The sequence below is a fragment of the Cinclus cinclus genome, chromosome 10 (genome assembly GCF_963662255.1).
Source record: "Cinclus cinclus chromosome 10, bCinCin1.1, whole genome shotgun sequence".
NCBI lineage: Eukaryota > Metazoa > Chordata > Aves > Passeriformes > Cinclidae > Cinclus > Cinclus cinclus.
The window spans coordinates 393,725-410,109 of NC_085055.1; the positions used below are offsets into that span (position 1 = coordinate 393,725).

The 16,385-nt window shown below is 39.6% G+C and overlaps 1 protein-coding gene across 1 annotated transcript in view; it reads right to left on the bottom strand.

The window, feature by feature from the left end:
- Nucleotides 1-16,385, bottom strand: part of WWTR1 (WW domain containing transcription regulator 1) — a 43,339-nt gene that overhangs the window by 14,631 nt on the left and 12,323 nt on the right. Inside the window, exon 2 of the mRNA XM_062499057.1 lies at nucleotides 3,872-4,008. Coding sequence (XP_062355041.1) covers nucleotides 3,872-4,008 — 137 coding nt within the window. The remainder of the gene's footprint in view (nucleotides 1-3,871; nucleotides 4,009-16,385) is intronic.

Here is a 16,385-nt window from a genome sequence, read left to right on the forward strand (position 1 = left end):
AATGACCCTTGCCTCTACTGCAGTAACTGATTGGCAAGAGACAGTTAACACCTTGTCAATTAGCTGGAAAAGACTCTGGTTTACAATGGACAGAAAACTGGGATCTGTGCAGAATGGGCATCACAGTAAAAGAAGCTTCTGAAGCCCTTATCAGGTGCAAGAAATACACTGTTTCTGCTTGTCTTCAGTCTAAGGCTGATCACTTCCAACAAAACATACACTGAAAACATTCCTATTAATGCTGTGCTTTCCTAAGTATTTACATCTACAAATCATCTTAGAAGAATAATGATGGTAAAATGTTAAGAAAAAACAAATTGAACAAGTCTGAATATATGCTAACCTAAGAACGTGCTTTCAATCTATGTGACAAATCTTCCTTTTCATTCATGAAATGTCACTGAATTTAGGGGTGGTGTATACATGAGCACAGAAACTTGCCTAGCATATATTACTTTTCTGTAAATTTAACAAGATGCATCAAAGGGAAAAACACCCGATGCCTTTGTTCCATAACATTTAAAAGGCAGTGCTTTAAATGTTAGTGCGAAAACTAACAGTAATAAAGTGTTCACCTATAATTCATAAATAGGCAACATAAAACCATAGTAAGCGCAAAGGTAGAAAAATACAGATTTTTAAAAGTATGACTACTAACTTCAACAAACTTTCACTATATGCTTTTGTTGCCTCCAACACAGGCATACTATCATTTGGTATCTAGTCACACTCTGTGCTTTGATAAAATATTTGTAAGTGCCTTTGTACAATTCACAGCAAATATTGCTGAAAGGAGTTTATAAACCAAAGCAACAAACTCTACAAAACAAACCATATTTTCCTCATCTTCATAAGAGGTACAAGGAAAACACATGTGTTAGTAATTGGAAGTGCAGACCAGTGTGCAGACCTGAAATACTTAAATCCTTCTAAGTGGTATATTGTCAAAAGAAAAAATTCTTTTGGTTCCTACAGTACAAAAAAAAAATCCCCAAACAAACAAACAAACAAATAAATAAAAATAGAAAAAGCTAAGGCAAATGACAGATGCCCAGACTTCATTTGCTGCAAAGTCACAAAATTAGAGCCAGAAGAGAGTCACTGCTGGGTGTCCAGCTCCCACGGCTCCACCCATGTCTGTGAGATGCTGGTACAAGCACAGCTGGCTCTGGCTGTGGCTCAGCTCTGGTTCTGGCTGTGGCTCTGGCTCTGGCTCAGGCTCAGCTCAGGCTCTGGCTGTGGATCAGCTCTGGCTCTGGCTCAGCTCTGGCTCAGCACTGGCTCAGCTCTGGCTCTGGCTGTGGCTCAACTCTGGCTCTGGCTCAGCTCTGGCTCTGGTTCTGGCTGTGGCTCAGTTCTGGCTCAGCTCTGGTTCTGGCTGTGGCTCAGCTCTGGTTGAATTCTGGCTGTGGCTCTGGCTCTGGCTGAGGCTCAGCTCTGGTTCTGGCTGTGGCTCAGCTCTGGTTGAATTCTGGCTGTGGCTCTGGCTCTGGCTGAGGCTCAGCTCTGGTTCTGGCTGTGGCTCAGCTCTGGTTGAATTCTGGCTGTGGCTCTGGCTCTGGCTGAGGCTCAGCTCTGGTTCTGGCTGTGGCTCAGCTCTGGTTGAATTCTGGCTGTGGCTCTGGCTCTGGCTGTGGCTCAGCTCTGGCTGTGGCTCTGGCTGTGGCTGTGGCTCTGGCTGCCAGGCCACCACAGCTCCTGCAGTGGGGATTAGATCCAGGAACAGGGCTGAGCATTTTCACTGCTGCCAGCACAGAGGAGCAGAAATCCCATACCTTTTGGCTATGGCAATTCAAAAACAGGGACATTCTACTTTAGCACTGGAAATGACAGCCACATGTATTTTAAACTGCCCCATGAAGTATTCAGAGGCTGCAGTGTTCTGTGCAAATTACTGCAATCTTTCTGTGTAATTTCTCTATGTGTATACACATGCATGTACACAGTTTCTAGATTAAATCTTACAAGATATATTTTTTTAATAAAATAGTGCCACATTTAGTGTGCCTCTGAAAGCCATCAAAATGAGAAAAAGTTCACCAAGACATATTGATGGAATGTTTTCTGCATTAAATAAATATGGACACCATGTAGATTTTTACATACTATTTCTATTGGGAAGTTCAATCACACATCTGAACCATTATGCCAAGAACTGCATATACACCTACACAAAAAAGTAGAATCTCATCATATATGTCTATATATAATGAAGGGTACTGAATGAAATACAACCCATATTTAATGGGACAGATTTTGAAGTCTATGGAAATATCCTTATTGGGCACCTGAAATACCTTCAATAACAGACTTTTCATTAGGTATAGACTTTTATTTCTAATCCTTTGAATCTCAAGAAAGACCGTCCTCTAAAATTCATTACGCATGTGTTTTAGCCCAGGATTTGGCTTTCATTCACTTCCACTAATAAACTGAGGGGAAAAATGTTCTGTACGGTGTCCTGATTTAGGGCACTGGTGTTTTTCAATGAGGGACAAAGTAACAGATGTTAACATAAGTGGAGGAGTTGGTATGAACAAAAACCCTGCTGTCCTATTCTTACCTCTTGGCCATTGCAGCACTACTATAAACAGACTGACCCACACGCAGCTGTGGTTTGAAGCCACAGCACAGCAATTGTTAGTTTTGCCATGTGCTATGACACTCTGCAGATGCCCAAACCTTTCAGATTTTATTCTGGTTTCTTCTGCAGATACCCACACTCACATTATAGTTTGCTACTGCCCACTAAATCTTGTAGCATAACCAACACTCTTACTGCATATATGCAAACAAGGCAGGTGATGAAATAAAGGTAGAAAAAAGGACTCAAGTTAATTACCTCAGAGGTCAGCCTAGGTGTTTCTTATAAATTTAAGACAAAAGCAAATATTGCACTACTTCTATTGGTGATAATTAGCATTAATGCTAATGCTCAGCATTTTCTTGGCATGTGAAGAGACAGCACTCATGAACCACACTGCAAGTGACAATCAAGAAATCATGAGATAACTTACCAAAAATTAACCAGAACAAGAATCCGCTATGTGTTTTTATGTCTGCCTTTTGGAGATAGTTTCATGATCTTGAGCCTGTAAGCTCACCTGTTCTCATCTTCTTGAGCAGTAGAGAAGTTAAAGCTCCAGAAGTGAAATGTTGGGGATTATTTGTAATTCTCAATTATACATGAAAATGTTTTCTTCCATTTACAAATTTTCTTCAAAATTTTTAAGTTTTCATGGCTTTATATTCACTAAGGCTTAAATTTGGCAATATCAGATTGATGTACGTCGACAATTAAATTTACACTTGAAGTGCTAAACAGAAGCAGTAGGGGAACGACATCAGTTACAAGAATTTTGTGGGTAACTCATACTGCAAAGCAGACTTTTTAGTAGTTTTCAAGTTGCTTCCAGTGCAGGACCTCCCTATGCAAAAGCCCCACTACCATAAGCAAACAAACAAGCAAACCAGCTACACATTCTGACCTGAAGAAACACAGGACTGACTGTGGACAGGTAATCCAACATCTTGGACACGACAGGGGGGCTTGTGGGGGGTTTTATACCAACTCAGAACAAAAAGGCACAGAGAGAATTTATTTTTCTGTGTCTAACACTAAACCAAAGAGCCATGGAGAGCCTAAAATAGAAGACAAGACCTTAGAACTTCACCTCAAACAGTACAAATTCACCTGCTGCCAAGACTACAGAGGAAAAATTAAGTAAATGAAGGGGAGAACACACTATAAGGTCTGATAGCAGAATCAGAGCTACCTTCTTGAACCAAAAGTTACTTTGACAAACAAATCAGGAGGTGTTTTTCCTATCTCTTTGGTGTTTTCACCAGAGAGATGCCATCCAGTACTCACTGAGATTTGGCTGAGACATTGCCATAGACCTCTGCGGCGCCGGTGTGCACGTGGCTGCAGGATGGTGGCTAATGTGGTTCAGAGGCTGGCTCACAGGCTTCCGAGGATCTTGCCACGTTGTAATTTTTTCTATGTGACTGAGAAAGAAAAGATACAAGCTTAACACAAAATATCTGGTATATTATATAAACAGTTAAGCATAATGTCATGAAAGTCCTATCAGTTTTTCTTATTCCATGTCTGCCCTTGTCACTTCACATTCACCCTTCATCACCTGAAATTATCTATCATCTGGCTGTTCATTTTTCCTTCTGATCCTCTGCTCCCTCTGTTCTAATTCCTTTTGCACTACTGTTAAATATTACTTTTACTTGAACAATTGTTAAATTCTATTGTTGTACTAAAAATCTGTAATACATACTCATCTTCAGATCATTTAATTATCTGAAAGTTGTTTACTCTTGTCCTACCAGTCTTTTTTCTACATACTCAATATATGGCCATTCCTCACTCAGAAATAGTAATTTTACTGAGTGTTGAAAAGACAAGTGTTTGCCTTGCCAAATCCAACAGCTTTGCTGCTTTCCACACTATGAAAATGAGTTTTTCTGTATGTCTCCAAGAATACCAGAATATATTCCCATTACCAAACCAGACAAATTATAGCCTCATGTGTCATCACCAGTTTCTCTGTAAAGGCACTAAGAGTTTTTATTGTAATGTAGTTAACAACATACCTACCATTTCAGTATGCACACTCATATACATTTATTACCCTGAAAACAGTGGAGTCAGGCACAAATCCACACAAATTTTCCAGTGAGGTAACTATAACAATGCTCACTGTAAACTATTTTTGGCCACAGAATTCAGTGGTGAAAGAGCTACGGTTTTGTTGCAACTGAAAGTTAACACTGAAATGCATCTGTTTTGTAAGAAACTTAGTAGGACAAGCATTTTAAGGATGAGCATGCAATTCTATTTGAAACAAGAAATGGAAAAGGAAGCACGTTAAAGCAATCAATGGTCTGGTATCTGTTAAGGGATTGCCTGGCTCCAAGCCCACCCAGCTAGCCAGGTTACTGTCTATACTTGAGTGGGGTTTCCTCTATTGTTTTGTTTGGTTTTTTTTGTTACAAAGAGGTGAGTCTTGAAGAAGAACGTGTCAAGAGGAATAAAATTTTAAACATTCTATGTCTGGAAAACCATTTCAATCCAACTGTCTCTAAAATAACAGCCTTAAATCTTTACTGAGCTCCATCTTAAACTTGCCATTGCTTTTGCAGACCCTAGCGGCATGGCCACCACTGCCACAACTGCACACCCAGCTGATCATCAGACCAATTTCACAATCAAGTTTCAGTCTATATTGTGATGTACATACATCTCATGTATAACCAAATATAGTGTGAATTACAAGAAGAGAAAAAGGAGAAGAACCTAGACCATTTTTAAAGAACAGAAAAATGTGACATCTTTATGCAGTCTGCAGCCATTTTCTTCTAATATTTTGCATTTAATGTACAATTCTCAAACAGAAGATCACACTTTTATGTGAATGTTACTCAGCCTCAAACTGCTGAGTCATTTCCTTTCTTTGCAGATTCTAGAGTATTTGTTTGTTATTATTCACAATGAAACCACTCACTATTGCTTCTCTCTAGGATTAAAACACTTTATTTTCCCCCCATTGTAAATCCTTATTACATTTTAGCTTTTCTTCTCTTTACTCTTAGGTTTCAAGTATAAGAACTCTTCCATATGGTGCATGAAGTCAAAGCGCCTCAAACTATAACAATCATCTAAAACATTGAACTAGAACAACACAGATAAGTAAGGAACTTCTATGACTCACTTTTATAACTTTTATAAAATTCTTATTTGAGGCATATTCAAACATATGCACCCCTAAAATCCATACTAAAAGTCTCAATTTCAATTTTTTCATAAGCAATTTTTGCATCTCTTGCTATTATAAATCCTAACATCAGAGCAGGCCATTTCTCAACCAGGTCTTCATTCATTCATAAACAAGCAGAAAAGGAAAGCAGAGATGTCAATTTTAGCTTCTGCTTCTGCATCATGGGTGAGACTGATGGGGGTCTCCACATGCAAACAAGAACTTTACATGTTCCAATTAAAGCAGAGAAAGTTAAATATTTACAACTCAAATGAGATACTCAAGAATCTGATAAATAGGACAGAGAACATCTACCATAACTGCTTCTCCAGCCTGCTCAGACCATGGCATTCCCACCCTTAAAGTCCTGCAGAGCTTCAATTCAGCAAGTGGCAAATTGTATCCCAATGGTAGACCCTCATTAAAGAAAAATTAAACCAAAGCTCAGATCCAAACAGCGGAGTATTTTACTCAGACTTTGGGATTCTGTTCTACCTGTTGCACCTTAGACTTTTGTTAAATGCCTCCTGTTTGGGTGTCAACCTCCTGCTTTGAAATGTCAGTGTTCCTCTGAATTCCTGCTGCTGCTTTGCCCTGCATTTTTTAACTGCAAGGCTCTAATCCCTGACTTCCACTGCAGCCATGCCAGGACATCTCAGTGAGTTTAAAGCAAGCAGCAGCATGAGGGACACAAATTCTCCTTCTGGTTGTACTCACTCCAACAACCAATGTATCTCAGTGGGTTCTATTTTCAGACTCTTTTCTTTTTTTTTCTGGTATTAGGAAATTCAGAGCAACTAATCTAAAAAGGTTGTAGGGGAACTGAGAAAGACAAAGCGATTATTTTGTAAGCGCACCATCACCTGAAGTAACACAAACAGGAATTTGGCTAATGGTCGAGCTTTTTGGTGTGCTTTATCAGGGCTTAAACACAGGGACCAAGCGTGGGTTTTGCAAGGAGCCACATCAAAGTGAAGCTGCTGCTGAGTGGGCAGCTGGTGACTCACTCAGCACAGCCCTGACTCAGGAGCCCCTCCAAGAGAGCCACACTCCACTGCCCTGGAGCACCTCCAGCTTCCGCTGCACCACCAAAGCCAAACATTGGGAAATCTGTTTACATCTGCTGGAGCAGAGCCCGAGCATTGCCCAACCTTCTCCCCATCCCGCTGCTCCCAGAAAACAAAAACAGCACAGAAAGAAAGTGTATTGGAAGTCAGAGGCCATTCACACTGCTCTGACACTGTGTGAAGTGGCAGATACACCTTTATACATATGGGAAGTTTTTCAAATTTAAGAAAATTACCCCAGAAAATTACACAACATTTAAGTCTATTGTCTGAGCTTGCTCAGGTTACTGCAGTGCAATTTCTGGTAAAACTACAGCCAGAGCCATGCCCCACACTATTCCAGTAACCAGCACCATGCAGGATGCAGCAGCAAAAGGGGAACTGTGTACAAACTCACAGATTATTGGGCATCTGTAAAAGTCTAGTATCATCTACTTAAAAACCTTAGCTCTAGCATTCTTTGATATGTGATCTCTATGTCTTACAGTCACAGGTGAGGAAAATGCAAGATGTGAATGGGAAGAATTTTTAGCTTTACAAACAATTACCCTATGTGCACATGTCCAATTCTCCCAGAAACTAATGGAATTTGTGTGTATATATGACACTGCCCTATCAAACTGGGCTAAATGCTTACCAGCAGAAGTTACATTTATTGGGACACTTAGAGACCTCCAACCCCCTGGTCACCACAGAAACACAACCTCCTCCCTAAGGATGGCGGCAGCAGTGGTGGCACTGTCATACCTCCACGAGTCCCTTGCCTTTAGGTAGTGAGTTTGGCCAAGGGTAGGGCCAGGAATCTCTGAAGGGGATCAAGAGGATCAAGAAAATGCTATAATTAGGTGGTACATCACAGCAGCTTATGGCAGCTGTTGGAACTGGTGGGAGGACTGGCTGGGGGCTGCCACAACAACTAGCAATTGCTGCCAGACCATGCACAGCCTGTCACCCTCAGCATGCCCGTGCCTGTCCCTCCCAGGTCACCTTGTGCCAGCACTGCAGACCGGGGGAGGCACTGCTCTTACTGCCATCCTTCTAGTCCAAAAGCAGGAGGAATGTATTGTTTACTAGAAAACAGTGGGTGAGAAATATTTTAGACTACCTCTTATGAAAAAAACTGTACATATGCTATGTGTTTTCCTGGACATTGAAAGAGAATTTGTGAATGCTTCTTGCTGGGAAATGCAGGACGTGGTCCAACAACTGCATGAAAATACAGTCTTCTGTCCTTAAATGCAGCTGGATGTCTTCCTTTGCCATGTTGCTTTTCCCCTTCTCTCACCATAGACTGGAATATTTCAAAAGCCAAGTTCTGCCCTCATCATAACATGAAAAGACTTTACAGGAAGTACAGCACCATATCCTGATGCCATTCATTTGATAACTGAAACTCTTTAAGTAGACTGCAGCAGTCCCCATGATGTAGGAGCCACCTTCAAACACATTAAGAGACAGTCACTTCTCCTACAAGTGCTTCAAAATCCTGCAATTTCAGTAGGACAGCCCAATTTTTATGGCTTGTCACTTGTTTACAGTCTATTAAATTCAAACTTCAGTGGAAATGGGACTGAGTTAAATTATGATCTGAATCACATCCTGCTAAAGACAATGAGCTTCACGCTGGCGTGAGCCCTCATAGAAAACATTTGGAGAAAATTCTTGATTGGCATCAAGTTTACATGCCAGACTGTGCAGACAAAGCATCAATGTCGTTAGGCTGGCAGTTGTCTCAGATTTTTTTTCTTTTCAGTTTATATTCACATTAGCCCCCCCGCCCCCCCAAAAAAAAAATTAAAAAAAAGGAATGTGGAAAGTTTAACACAATGAACACAGCTAGCTCAGTGCTAACTTCTCTGTGTTCCCTTGTGGCCATGCACTGTAATGCCACAGATAAGTGTCTAATCACACACTTTTTCCAGAGGGTACCTGTCTTACTCACTAAGTGCATTTCACTATTCAAAGGCTTTGTTTCTGTTGTGCTATGAAGGATTTTCTTTAACTAACATGCAGCTTCATCCCATACCTACTGCAAAATTTTCAAAATCCATTCTAGTGACAAATGTAATAAGCTATCTTTAAAAGATAATGAGAAAATCATCACAGTGAAACTTCAGACATCTCCATTCGGTTTTGCAAAGCTATCCCCATTCTCCAGATCAGGGGTACAACATATTTAGCAGTATCCAGTGTTTTCAGGGAGTACTTTGAAACATCTAGCCCCTGAATCTACAAAATATATATTGCTTTTGTGTGCAAAACACAGCTTCCAGTGACTTCAGCTACCACCATGAGTATGTGCCTATTAGGAATCACAGGGAGGCATGGGGGGTGTTAGTGTAGGTTGGAGGGGGTTCTTTCAAATACATGCACCCTTTAATGCAATTATATGGAGAAAAAAATCTACTTTTTTTCAGCAAGCACTAAACCAGATGACAAGAAGATGAAGAACTAGGACCTTTCTTTAAGCTACCTTGTGAAGATACAACTTGACAAATGGGTAAGATGCTCCTTTCATGGGGCAATACTTTGAGATGGGAAAATCAGATAGCTACAGCATATTTCCTGCTATTTAGCACAGGTGCCTTAGCATGCTGAGGTTTCTTGGTGTTTCCAAATGTCTAGGGCAGACCAAAGAGTACTTGGGCTGTTACAAATAAAACCAGGTCTGAAGTTTCTTCTGTTTTTCTGCATTCTAAATCACAAATGATGCATGAGGTAGTTAAGGTCCCAGCTGAATCCTGGATTACAGACTGTATTACAGCCCAGAAGCAGGCAGCCTTCTCATGGCTTCATGGGCATGGCAGTGCCACAGCTCCTGCCAACAGCCCATGATGCCAAGGTAAGGGTGGACACCTCAGTCAGCTTGTTGAACGTGCAGAAACAAATGTTGCTGATTGCTTCAGCTATGTTAACAGGCTGATCTGCCTGAGACTGCAGCCCCAAGAGAAGAAAATGGAGTAAAATATTTGGAAAGAGGAGGACAGGGCCAGGCCACTGCTCTCAACAGTGCCCTGCAGCCAGGACAGCATCAGCTGTGAAATGGCTGGGACAGTGTCAGCCTATTTCACAGCCAGTTCTGGTCTTGTGATTTCTGACAGAGGAGGGAAAAATGGGAGAGATTAACAAAAATCTACAGCAGTATTTTCATTTTACACCAAAATCAGATACCAAAGACATGTGCTGCATTAAGGTTTTAGTATGAAGAACTTTCCTCTCTCAAAAAGGAAGAATCCTGCCTACTCTTCCAGCACTTCCAAAGCCCTTGCTGGCACTTCAGAGTGACCTGGTGCAGCCACTGTGTGTTCACAGCTGCTGCAAAGCACTCAAGGTGCCCCCAGAGTGCCTCAGCCACAACAGCTGCCTCAGCAATTTAATTATATACCAACATTACTCACTTTTAATAAGGAATGCACAAAATTTTGCCTTATTCAAAGCCAAATGTTAATAATATTTTGCAAAAATCACGCACCCAGTGTATACATGTGAAACAAAAATAACTACTAGGTGGAAGAGCTTAGAGCTGCATGCTCCTGATTCCATTTCTGCTGTTAAACAGTTGGAAAGAATGAGAATATATCATTCCTTACATCACTAAAAGCATACAAATATAAAATCCAGTATTTCTCCCTCACTTTCTTTTAGAGTGCAGAAATTAATAACATTCAATAGTTCAGCCACTTGTTGCTGTGGGAGTTCAAGTGATGCTCTGCAGTACTCTAGCTCACAAGTTTTAGCTAATCAAATTCATGGCACTTGCTTTTTCAGACACTGATAATGTCTAATGAAAATTACATGAAGCTTTAACAAGGAACCACAATGTAATTATTAAACTGATTGAACCATGGACTTTGTTCTCCTGCTGCATGTTCATCATCATCTCTGATCTTGAAGCTGGAACATTACATCTGTATTTGAATATTTATTATGCTATGCTAAGTAACTCCTTCAGTGAAGAGAGTTGCTCTTTTCCTGAATTAGTTTCAGCATAATTTGCTGTGAAGAGAACTTTGAGAATGTCCTGCTAAGGTCCCCTGTAACTGACTGATTCCATTGTTGCTGTACATGGAGGCCTTAAAAAACATTAAACTAGTTATACAAATGGAAACAAAACACCCTTTGAGTTCTATTGACAACTTAACCTTTAGAATTTGGATGAAATCCCAATTCTGGAAAGGAATAAAAAGGCACTGAATGAAGCTATTGTACAGAACATTCTTAGGGTTTTGTAATGTATATAATATACAACAGCAATAATGTATTTGTTTCCTTGATGACTGTCTGTAGCACTCATATTTAAAGAGATATATTAATAATTTTATTAAAACCATATTTATTTTATTTAGGGGAACATGTAGCAATTTGAAGACAAAGCATTCTTTCATGAGAGATACATGACATTTTCAGATGTGTTCAGTTTCTGAAATTGTTGAACAGTTTATAGAATGAAAGGAAACTACCTGCTCTCTACTTGAGCTAGAGGGCTCTCACAGGTCTTGTTGGGAATGCCTCACTTTACCAGCATAAAAGCCATATCAAAAGGGACCATATTTATGAACAATCAGGGTTTGCATACATAAAATTTAAATTGGTGCTGTCTTGTAACAAGAATGGGAGAAGTGGCCCAGCCTAATAAACACTCTTTGTCTACAAAGGTGGCATTTCTAGACAAGCTGCTATTACTTTAACATATTGTCCATTCTAGTAGAAATTTAGTAGAAATTAATACATAAACAAGAACTCCTACTTCAACTATGCAGAGTCCCTTTATAAGGACACATTGAAAATCCTCCCCAGGCAAGAACAGATGGTAGGATAGAAAAACGACCCAGAGCAAAACAGGACACAAAATACCTTTGAAGTTATAGAAAAAATACTTAATGTCATATTCTACTGCACTGGCCAGAAGCAGAGAAAGGTATGACTCCACAGAATTTAGTCCCAGAATTCTTCTCTGTATTCTAGATTTTTATTTCATGTTTTGCTTTCTGAGTCTGTCAGAAAAACACTAATGTTTCCAGCGTATTGTGCATTTTGGCATGTTCATTTAAAAAAAAATAAAATCTAGCACTGGTGCATTTTTAATCATAGAATTTAGAGGGTTGAATTAATTATCATAATACCAATAAGACTCTATTTTGCTATTTAACTCACAATTATGCACTGCTTTTGCCTTGTAATTCGAAGAATAACTTGTCAAGAGCTTCAGATCATTACAATATATCCAAGTACACTTCTGTAAAAGATTTTTGTTGCAGAAATAAAACTATTTTCTACTCCATAAATAGGCCCATCTGCAATCCTGCCTACTCTCTGATTTTGAAATCATACAGGGAAAACCATTTCTTCAAAAGACAACAAAATACTGTTACAACAGTCTCCAGAATTTCTTTCCACAAATGCACAGCAGTTGTTTTAACTTTTTCTTATGACAAGCTTTTGAACTGCTTGGTCAGGATTTCCAAACAATAACACAGATTGGTTTGAGGAACAGCTTTCCCAAACAGACACTCCTCCTTCTCTAGAAGCTTAACACTGGCTCAAAATACACACATTTGTGCAAAGCAGCTCCTGGTACTGCAGCTCCAAGGCAGAGATCATTCTCATAACCTCAGCTTTCAGGTCAGTACATTTATTAAGCTCCAAAAAAGTCAAAATAACTTCTGTTCTCTGAACTTCACAGACAGCAATATTTATATTTTAATATGAATGTCAGTAGCTACAGCACAACAGACATGCAGAGCCAAACTAGATACTATTTTTTTTTCCCTCCATGGCCCAAATCCCTAACTTTTCAGACCAAGATTTACATCTTGTAAATAATACTTTAGTCTGCCAAAGAGCAAATGCAAAAGCATTTTCTCCCATGATTTAGTTACAACATAACCAACTCAAAATACTGTTTAGGCAACAAATTTCATTCAATATATCACAGGCATAACTATTTAGATGAATAAAATTACTTTGGGTCTATATTTATCTACCTCAGTAGTGGTTATGAGGTAGATAGAATTATTTAAAATATCAAGCCACTCAAATCTCTCAGTGTTTTAGAAAATAATTTTTTATTGAAATATCATCAGGAGCAACTTTGTGACTGGTACCATACCTGTAAACACTGAAGTTTATTCACTTGCCAATGACTGAATATGCCAAACTTCTGTTTTTATCCAACCACAAATTCTGGTTTTTGGTCCCTGCTATCCTTTCAAGTGTTATATGGCGCAGATTAATCACAGAGTCATAAGAACCACTGTTTCAAGCCTATATGTTTAAAGTTAAATAAACACTATGAGTTTCTTTTATCATGTGCAGTGTGTGTACATAAGGACACGAGCACGAATGGTGACTTGATGGACTTGTGCTGCCCAAACCTTTCTGCAAGGTCTAAAGAACCTTCCACACAGCATCTCCACTGCCCCAACTGCGAGTCAGTGGCACTGGTGATGTTCTTGCAGACACCAGAGTGGGGAGAATCCACAACTATCTAAAAAACAACCAGCAGAGCTGCTTGTCCTTCCCCTCCAGCCCCAACCCTACAAATCCAAAACTTTCTGCATTTGTATAGCAGAACAAAGGCTCCAGACACCATGGGCAGAGAAAGCAGTGATCAGGATGCCTTTGGCATTTCCTCTGTAAAAAAAATTCAATGGAAGAAAATCTGCTTCACTTAAATGAATGCTGAGACAACCATGACTTTGAATGCATCAGGACTTATCTTACTTCCTCCATTTGGGCCATTTAATCACTACTGAGAATACAGTCAGGAAAACAGACAATTCAGAAGAGATATAATTCTTAAACAGACAAAAGGTAGAACAGAATGTTGCCTTCTTTTTCTGTCCTCAGAAGGTGAGGAAAAGGAAAGCAATTAACCAAATTCAACTGCTGAAGCTACGGAATGTAGAACATGGCTCTTTCTTCTTCCCGATAAGATTCAGAAATCCATTAGGACTTCTGATACCCAAACACACCCCTCACTTTCAGGGCCTGAGGAAATGTCTGATGGATTCTATGCAAATAATGACAAAACCCTGTCTTTTATCAGCGTCAGCATCTTCTCTAGTATTCCCTACTGCACATTTAGGGGGTTCCCTTGCAACATGGAAAAATTTCCATGGCTTCAATCTCTTACATAACATAAGCACATGAGAAAAATTCCATCACTTCTTCCAGTGGAGTCACAAGAAACAAATTAAAATTGGTCAAATTTTTATAAACATATGCTGGTTTACCTGGTTTTAATACCCTCTTAATTTTGGAGGTCAGCTTAGAATATTTAAAAAAAGGTCTAAAAGACATGGCTCTTTTCACAGTCAGCACTAGTTATCCACTGTCCTCTGTTCACACAACTTCAACTTATGAGTTATGTGCTGTGAGTACCTCAGTACCTCACTCTCATAGACAAAGATGGGATCAGGTTATGAATAACTTTCTCGGAAGCTTCTTATAAAACTCTGACCCCAAACATATTGGTTCCAGCTGTTCAGAAGGTTTTAACACACAAAGGTTAGGAGATGTCCTACTTGGGTTATTTTTTTTCTTTATGATTCATGGTGGAGGTGATCAGCTAGCGATGAATTTTTCTTGGACACTATTTCTACCTTTCTTATGAGCTGGTTAGTTCCCATGGAAGAAAAGGCAGAACAAATAACCACACTAATCACCAGAGATCAGAAAGCTGACCTCTTACAATCTCAAAACTAATGTGTATCCAGGAAATCCTGCCAGACACTGTTTGCAAATAGTTGAGAAATGTGATCATTTGCCATGAAAAACAGATGAAAAGCAGGAGCTGGTTAAAATACCAAGTCTTTTCTCAAACAAAACACTTCCAAAATAAAGAAACAATGTCTCAAAGCTGACAGTTGACCTGAGCTTAGGAAGGGTGACAGTTCTGCACTGGTGCTCTCTGTACATGAGAATTTAAAAAAGAGACCAGAATTTCAAGTAAATTTAGCTGAACATAAGGAATTCCTGTCATTACTGACACTGCACTAATATTTCAGTCAAACATAGTCTATTTGAAATCTTTTTAAGTACAAATGTGGACAAGTAGGGCTTCCCTTAAGCTCAGAATAAATATAAAATAATCAGATGTTTAGCAGTGTAGGTGCACCTTAGTGATTTCTAATGGGGTGCAGTGAACACTTGTCTGGGATTACTGGTGTGAGAAGATGGGCACATGTCACAGGAATACACTGCGCTGTGTTCTAAAGGAATAATGCTGTGAAATGGCAGCAGCACAAATTACACACATTATCAGCAAGTCAGATGCAGGCCCTAAATCTATTTATTTAGGAATGCAACAGAGTGACTGATCAGGCAATGCTTAGCCTAGACATTTAACCTGGCTAACAAATACAATTTTGACTGGGGAGTAGTGTGGGATGTGTGCGTGTGTGTATGGAGGGGTTGGAGAAAAACCTTAGCTACCCTCAGAAAAGATGTGACTTTTTAAAATGCTAAAATGTTGTATCATAGCTACAAAAAATGCTGATATTGACTGAAAAATGTAATTTAAAAGGCAGTGCCCCAAGTGCTGTAAAATTTCCTAATAAACCATTTAAAATCTGGTACCTAAAATCCGGTCTTTAAAATCTAGTAGGAATGAAGTATTTCAGACCAGCTTCTTAACTGAAAAACAGTCTCCCAGTATTTCAACTGGACTTATTTAAAAAGCGCAGGATTATTTAATAGAAACTTGTCATATCCTGAGCTGGAAGGGATCCATGAGGATTATCCAGTCCAACTCCTGACTCCACACAGGGCAACCTAGAAGTTAAAGCAGCTGAGAGTCACCCAAGCACTTTCTGACCAACAATGGGCTTGGGGGCACTTCCCTGGGGAGCTTGTTCCCGTGTCTGACCATCCCATCAGCGAAAAGCTTTAGCCTGATGTCCAGTTTGAGCTTCCCCAGCGCAGCTGTGCCCTGTGCCCAGGGATGGGCAGCGTCCAGCACCCCCTCTGCTCCCCCAGGAAGGACTCACAGACAGCAGAGTCACCCGCAGCCTGTTCCTCTCCAAGCTGCGCAAACCCAGGACATCTGCCCTCCTGGACAATTTCACATCACAAATATTTTGCTGGACTGTATTTTATTACTATTAAAACTCTTAAAATCCTTTATGGTTTTTCAAAAGAGGCCAAAGACTTTGTACTATCCAAAGTCAAACAGCAAGTGAAAAAGAACCTCTGACCAAAAATAAACTGCTAGGAGGCAAAAGAAACTTTGTGAGAATGCAAATTAAGATATGACCTGCAAGGTATTCACTCATCTTAATAGGTATCTGTGATATTTTATTGGTGTACTGAGCTCAGTGAAGAGTAATAAAGTCCTATTAAAAAATTTAGCTTGTAAAATTTAACTCTATGCTGACAGTATCACAATTCACAATAATGAAATAATCAGATTATTACCTGAGCAGTAAGAGCAATCATCCTCTATTTTCATTTTCAGTTCAGCTTACATCAGACAAAACAAAATCACAGTCTTTTTTCTTGGATACTGAACTGGGACTCAAACCCAAGCTACCTGTCAGATTTGTGC